The following is a 7,500-nucleotide window of genomic DNA, read 5'->3' as shown; positions in this document are numbered from 1 at the left end:
CGTGTCCATGGATTTCATTAGAAGCCGGCAACCGGCGAACTCTGGCGGCTACTCCCCACTAAGGAGCCGACTTTTTGGAAAACATTCGATATATCCTGAAGGTAGTCATCAATAAAAGTGGTTTTTGGTGATATTTTGTCCCCTCTTTGCTTGTTGGGTAATTTTAAACGAGTTCTATTATAATTTACTCAACACGCGTACGGAAAAACAACGCGATCGATTCTGCTGTCCGCCATGTTGAATGGACAGAAGAGAAAGACTGGTGACAAATCTGCCTGGATTACCGCTGGACTGTCTTCGTTTTCCACATAGAAGAAACATATAAAACAGCTGATTAGTTGTTAGTACCTTAATGTCCTTTTCAGGAAGTGAGACTTGTTAAAATTTCTCTGAGGAAAGGCAATTTTTGTCAATGTCAATAAGTCAAACTCATTTTGCTTCCGGGGGCTTCGCCCCCTGGACCCAACGGGGCTCTGCCCCTGTACCCCGCTGGGGGCCTTGGCCGGTTGCCTACGGCTCCCAGTGCCGTCTACTTTCACAATTTCTCCACCTACTTCAAATCTTATTGACAACCCTGCGTGTCATGGTAATATTGCGTCATCTACATGCCATGGTCATATTGCCACTTTTTGTGTTCTCTTAGTTTGTTTCCCGAAATCGGAGGTTCACGAAAGAATTTCTACTGTCGATCACCTGGTTTGGCTAAAGCTTAAGTAGTGATTTCTATTTAAGCCATTAGTACCTGGTACAGCTTTCATTTATGGTCTTACTTCTTTATCACTACAAGTGTGTTTATTCTCGTTCACTGGCAGTGTACTGATAGAACCTGATTTAGCACATCTTGAATTCCCATGATTTTTCTTCAGATGGTACGATAATTTATTCGCCGATTATGCTTCGCCAGAGGAGTCTGAAGGCCAGTTCTGATGACGTGATTCTTTGTGTTAATTCGTCTAAACTTCCCTGCTTCGCATCATTCATAATTATGTTTCTGTGATTTTTCCGTTGTGTTCTCCTATTGCTAGCTCCAGACCTCGGATATTCACGTGGCTTGTGGGTTTTCATTGCCAAGTGCTTTCTTAAAATACGATTTAATGCTATGAAAAGTATATACAAATTCCTCAAACGTTTACGAGCGAAGACAATTATTTGATGTTTTCTATGAAAAGCGCTCAGATAGTCTACATATGCTGTCAATCAAAATGAACTTCTACTTCCGGCGAAAAAGTGTTGAAATATTTGATCTTTTTACATATTTTTTTCTGTTATCGACAGGTGTGACGTTAACCTTTACTTAAAATCAAAAAAAAAAAAGGAAAATTTTTCTCCCTCGAATTAAAGTGCGTCTTGTTAACACATAGGATTGATCTTTTTCATCTTGATAGGTATGAAGAGGAAAACCTGATTCGGCTACCCGCTAAGAAAAAGAAAAAGGTTGGTTTTCTAAGCTATAATAGCATATGGTATAGTCCAAGTCAACGATTTTTGTAAGTCAGCTTTGAAATCCCATCGAAACATAATTACATGTCCAATGTTGAATTTACGTGGTAACTCGCACAGGCGGCTTTAAGCTGTTTCACAGTTTTTTTTTGTCTACGCTGACCTTCTGCTGTCAGCCGGCGATAACGTTTCTATTCTTCGCGCACCAACGAGTACAAAAATCATGTATTACAGAAATAGATGCTTAGATGCGCCAGATAAATTTTTGCAAACTTTGTTCTGCTTATGATGTGAGTCACACGAGTATAGAGTGCTTTCGCTCATGTGATCAGCAGCCATATTTGCATACTAAAACAAAAGGAAGAATTTTCATGAAAATGGATTTCAATTCCCAGTAGCATATTTCACTCTTCCAACATGGCCGCTTTTTCTTTGTTTCGCTCTTCCAACATGGCTGCCGTGACGTCATGTGAACACACACTGAAGGATTTATTTTGTTATTCAGATGTGGGAGCGCGCTGAGTCAGGATTCCATGAACTGACGTCATTTGCGGACTTATCTGTTTTGAACGCAGGAGAAGAGAAAGCGGTGAGTTCACTTCATACATTTGCAAACATCTTCATATAATTGTAATAATAAGTCTTCATCATCATCAGCAAATGAAAGCACATCAAATAAGGCGTTGATTTTTGATGAGACGGGAAAACTAGAGCAAAAAAAAAAAACCTGAGCAGGGTAGAGAAACCAGGAAAGACAACCGATTTATGACGCTGAGAGCGGAAACGGAACCCGTGGCACATTGGTACAGGTTCTTTAAAAGGAATCTCCACTTCAACAAAAAAGTAACCTTAATTAACAGGAAATAACTGTTACGGTCGAGTCAATCTAAATTCGTTTCAAAGAAAGCGTTTGTATTCGAAAGAAATGAGTTTTAGGAACGCCTATTTTTGTTTTCAAATTTTGTGGGCGCCGCCATCTTGAATAATTGTGACGTGTTATGGTTGCCCTATTGTTATTAGACAAATGCTTTTTGTGTCAGAACAATAGGGCAGCCGTAACACTCAGGGATTGAGTGTTTTTGACGTTGACGTCACCTATTGTCATTTATGCGCCAATCAGAGCCTCATTGGCTGTCAAAACAAAGGGTCTTTTGTTTCTGTGGTTGGACATTTGAATAACAAAAGCAGTGTTTGTCAAAAGATATCTTCCCCATAACCTCTCAAAGGAGGCAATAATACATGTAGATAGCGAGCTGGCTGATACAGTATTTTGTAGGCGTTCGTACACAAACCACGTCGTCGAGTCGTTATCCTCTTTTATCCTTCTTCTCATCATTATCATGTCTAGCCAAGCGCCTTACTTCAAATGCTAACCTACTCTTGTATTCTTCAGGGTGGTGACCACTCAGCCGAATCCAGGTATGGATTTTCATTTTATTGCTCAGCGTGACGATAAACTTTTGTTAATGTGCAATGATGTTTTGATGGCAAAGTTTTAGTCACCAAAACCTTATCTCGTCATACTGCATTATTATTATTTTCTCAAACTTTCTTTTGCAGGCTGTCTACCAGCAAAAAATCAAAAGTTAAGGTAAACTAGATTAAACTGCTGTAAATTTGATTTTGCTTAGTTTCTGTGGAAAGTACTTCAGAAGGGTAAACATTTCTTCCGTCGAGAACCGTTAGCACAGTGGGCGCCTTTTTCCCTGATTTCCACATGCACTTTCTCACAATCGTTCCTTAAAATCAGCCTTGACACGCTGCCATGTGTTCACAAACCAGAAAGACTCAATATCTGTCAAAAACCTAAAGAGAGGTAGTACTTGGATTGAACGAAAATTTCACTGTGATCTATAGAGAAGAGAAAGGGTTTGGAGGCCATTTGGTAAGAATACAGAAAAATGCTGTGGCTACCCAACAGTTATCCACGCTTTGATCAACCAGGGGTTTTAGGTTTTGTGTAAGCGTTTTCTGATCTTTTTACGTTTGTCTACAGGTGAAGAGGAAGTTTGGGAGTGCTAAGAAGAAAAAAGGTGAATTTCTGCTTTGGGAACTATACTTCAGCAGTCAGTTGATTCTGTTTACTGACTGTAATAGTGATTTCGTTATTGAAGTTTACTTTCAAAGTTTCCGTAATAACTAACTTCCCTCTCTTCTCTGCGCCAACCCTGCTCCATAAGTTGAGTTTTTGCGGAGTTTGGCAGTTTGTCTGGATATTATATAGTTAGAGTCGACTGGACATCGGAACCCATCGACTCTGGTTCGATTCTTTGTCATTTCTTAATCTTTTCTCCTTCCTGTTAAACTTACGCTAACTTACCCGGAGAGTGATCTAATGATTAGAGTCACTCTCCGGGTAATTTGAAGTAAGGGGTAAATGTCAGTTTGGCAGATGTAAAGTGCCATTTATAACGAGGCCTACAAATTGTCCTTAATGTGTTATTTGATTAAGAATGAGTTTTCTTCCGTTTAGGGTTTGCGAGAAGACGTCGAAGATAAAACATGAACGTGGAAAACCATGTAGCCTTTGTCGAAATAAAGGACCATTTTCTGTGTCGCTGTCATCATGTTTACTGCTTATTGTACGTTTTTGTGGTAGTGCAGTGCACTACCATATTGTTATCGGGGCTGTCTGAATGAACGAATGCGTGTAAGATCTGTAGGCCTGCAGCACGTGCATGAATTGTTTGAGGCCAACTTGTCGCCTTTTTCCTTTCTTCATTTTCTTACTGATAAGGGAATGAAAACTGTTTGAGTACGTTATTGTCAAATTAAGAGACATAATTAAGTTTTTATATGTCTTAAATCAAAATCAGTATACGGAGATCGTCCACGCAAGCTCACATTCCACAGACGCTCTGCAGGTCAAATAAACAAGAAAAAATCACCAGTCGACCATAATGTTTTAATTCTTTTCCTGCATTGAAAAACCGTCTTTACACTAGATGTGAGTAAATTTAGGAAAATCTCAAGTCAAGTAATTATTTTATTCCTTAACGCATTACACACAAATAATGCAAGTACTTCAAGTAAACTTAAGCACAATGGTCTGCTGTGATGGACATGTTTGGACCTCCTGGCGCAGCCCAAGAAACCTCAAGTCGGGCGTAAGGATGGGTTTCAAGTTACTTACATGTTACTTGCATCGTATCGTTCTAACTTTCCGACTCAAATGAGATGCAAAGTAAAATAACTTGAGATGTTACTTAGGTCTTCACACACGCATTTTTCGCGCAGTTTTTGAAAGGAAAAGCAAAACTGATCAGAAACTATTCCCTTCTTCAAACCGATCTAATGCTAATGGAACGCAATACACCACTGAAAATAAAATTACGATTGACCATGTGAAATCATCCTCGACTGAAAGTAAAAACGTAACTCGGAATTGCGCGAGGACGAAGCACTTTAATCCGACTCTTCCTCCAAATAGCTATCACGACATTGCTTCACTGAAGGCTCAGAATCTGGCTTTGAATGTTGCCTTCGTTTTGCGTTCGTGTCGATGTTTTCTCTGGCCTTCAGATCATTGCCCTCGTCTGGATAACCTTTCGTATACAAAATGGGCTTCTCGCAAGTATCACAACGGTATTCACCGGCAAAAGGAAAGGAAAGGAACTTTATTTAAGTGTCTAATCTTCTAGCGCTGTAGAACACTAATTGGGGACACTGTAAATTGAAACTAACAAGTTAACGCAAATCAAATCAAATGTTGGTTTTTGAGGAGAGAGGATAACCGGAGTACCCGGAGAAAAACCTCTCGTTGCAGCGTAGAGAACCAACAAACTCAAGCCACATATGACGCAGCCCGGGCCGCATTGGTGGGAGGCGAGTGCTCTCACGACTGCGCCATCCCTGCACCCCAAAAATGGTTTGAGTAAACTTTAGTGCTGTTGTTGGCCTTGAAGTTTGTACTTTGAAGCTGTTTCTCCTAATATAAGCTGTATTACTTTCTTGGTTCGATAGGAGTAAAACCTCAAGACAGCACTAGTTTGATCTGTCGCTCTGAATATCGACAGTCGTTGTCGCATCCATACACTCGCTGCACGGTGATCGCCACCATCTATGACTACTTCTTAAACTCGAACGATTTTTTTTTCTTGAAATCCTACAATTACCTCTTATAGAAGGTTTCTGATCTCCCAATTTTAACTCGAGCTCAAATCCTACAAATACTTTTCATTGAATGTTTGTAATGGCATGTTTTAACTCGAGCAGCGCAATCGGTTGGTTTGTTTGCCCCTTGGCGATCCCAGAGGTCTTTGCAAATATAGGGGAAAAACGAGGGGGCCTGGGGATCGGCAACACATTCCCTGGCTGTGCGATTTTGCAATTTTTGCACTTTATCATTCAATTGCCCACTCAAACAGTCCCAGACCGGACTGCAATAATCAAAATGTGGTAAAATCTCGGTCATAAATAGTTGTAACACTTCGCTTGAACAGCAAGTGAAGCACTTCAAAGCCATTAACAACGTACCCCTCCTCGTCTCTCCCATCAATGTTGCATTTACCGGTTGGTTTTTGCACCCCAATTCATAAACATCAACATCGAAGGGGGAGAGGGGGCAAATTGCCGTCTGTGTTACAACGTTTGTGACCGAGACTGTAACAATAACACCTGAACTCAGTAATCTTTACTGTTGGCTCTCCGTTGAGTTTAAATGTAACAAAAACCGAGTTAATGGTAATCGGACGTAGGCACAGATTTAAGACCCAATGTGACTAGATTGATATATGAATTGATGAAATCAAGTTGACTAAATATACAGTGTTAAAACGAGTATATGTTGCCGGTAAAATCCGTACTCGGGTTGAATCCATTTTTACCTACAACAGGTTAAATTGGTGATCCTCAGTTTACCTAGGTTAAGTTTGTTCTCTACCTAATCAACCTCCCAAAAATTGAGATTACTATACCTTCCCTCAAGCTCTGTCAACACATCTTATCGGTTTCTGTATTAATACAGGTACCCATTGAGTCTCAACATTACAACGTAGTAAGGGAACAAAGAACTGTGCTATATGCACTTACTAATACTCGAACCCGGACGATTCGGATAAATAGTCCTGTGTCTTCATCACTACACTGCAACGACGAACATGTTCAACCCAACACTGGCAGTTACTTTCATTCTTTACTTTTGTATCATCAGTCGAGCGGCTCCCCGTGAGCAGTTACCTGAAGTATACACTTGGGAGTTCTAGCATTTAAGTGTGTTAAGGGGTTAGCCCCTAGTTATCTTTGTGATAGATTTAAGACGCGTGCATTCGTTCATGACTGTAACACCAGATACAAGGATAATCTTTATATCCCAGCCTACAGGTCCGCCTCAGGGCAGCGCACTTTTTTGTACCGCTCAACAAATTTGTGGAACTCTCTTCCACACGCTCTTATCAATAGTGTTAGCTTACAAATTTTTAAGTAGGATTTAAAAGAATTCCTCTTTTCCTAAGAATTTGCCAGAATGGTTCTGAGAGTATTTTAATTTTAGCAATATAATGCATCTTCTTTTCCCGCATAGTCATAAAACCGCGCAAAAATACCTTTGAATTAGTAGGAACCGTCCTTAACACATCAAGTTGCGCAACCCTACTGCGCATAATATAAGTATAATTTGTCACGGCGATCATAGGTAAAAATTGGTGTTTTCCCGCTTCTAAAATGGTCTATATTGCACTCACATTTTAAAATAGGGCAAAGGCTTGCTTTAACAGGTGTTTTTATGTAAGTCTAAGGCATGGAAATCATTCTAGAAGAAGATTTTTTGAGTACATACCTTGCGAAGCCACCATGTTGTCAAGCGCCGGTGCTGGTTTAAAACGGCAAACTGGAAGCGAAAAACGGTTTTACTTTGCTAAAAACAAGCCTAGACTAAAGTTTGGAAATATGACTTACAATAACTGTAGAAGTGGACTGAAATTAAGCGCTCTTATGTCTAAAAACTTTTCTTCAAAACCACACGTGCTTGACCTTCTGGCTTTTGTTCAACTGGAACGCTTGCTCTCCAGTTTCGTGTTGCTAGGTGGTATCCAAGCACGTGACCTCTAGCTGCAAAGGGCC

The 7,500-nt window shown here is 40.2% G+C and overlaps 1 protein-coding gene across 1 annotated transcript in view; it reads left to right on the top strand.

Annotated features, from left to right (window-relative positions):
- Nucleotides 1-3,995, top strand: part of LOC137977587 (neuroguidin-like) — a 23,912-nt gene extending 19,917 nt beyond the window's left edge. The window contains exons 12-17 of the mRNA XM_068824858.1: nucleotides 1,386-1,434; nucleotides 1,946-2,029; nucleotides 2,834-2,859; nucleotides 3,001-3,031; nucleotides 3,437-3,473; nucleotides 3,914-3,995. Coding sequence (XP_068680959.1) covers nucleotides 1,386-1,434; nucleotides 1,946-2,029; nucleotides 2,834-2,859; nucleotides 3,001-3,031; nucleotides 3,437-3,473; nucleotides 3,914-3,939 — 253 coding nt within the window. The 3' untranslated portion in view covers nucleotides 3,940-3,995. The remainder of the gene's footprint in view (nucleotides 1-1,385; nucleotides 1,435-1,945; nucleotides 2,030-2,833; nucleotides 2,860-3,000; nucleotides 3,032-3,436; nucleotides 3,474-3,913) is intronic.
- Nucleotides 3,996-7,500: the final 3,505 nt, after the last annotated feature.

Source organism: Montipora foliosa, chromosome 1 (assembly GCF_036669935.1).
Source record: "Montipora foliosa isolate CH-2021 chromosome 1, ASM3666993v2, whole genome shotgun sequence".
NCBI lineage: Eukaryota > Metazoa > Cnidaria > Anthozoa > Scleractinia > Acroporidae > Montipora > Montipora foliosa.
Note: the sequence above shows the minus strand (reverse complement) of the source record. Positions and strands in the feature narration are given on the sequence as shown.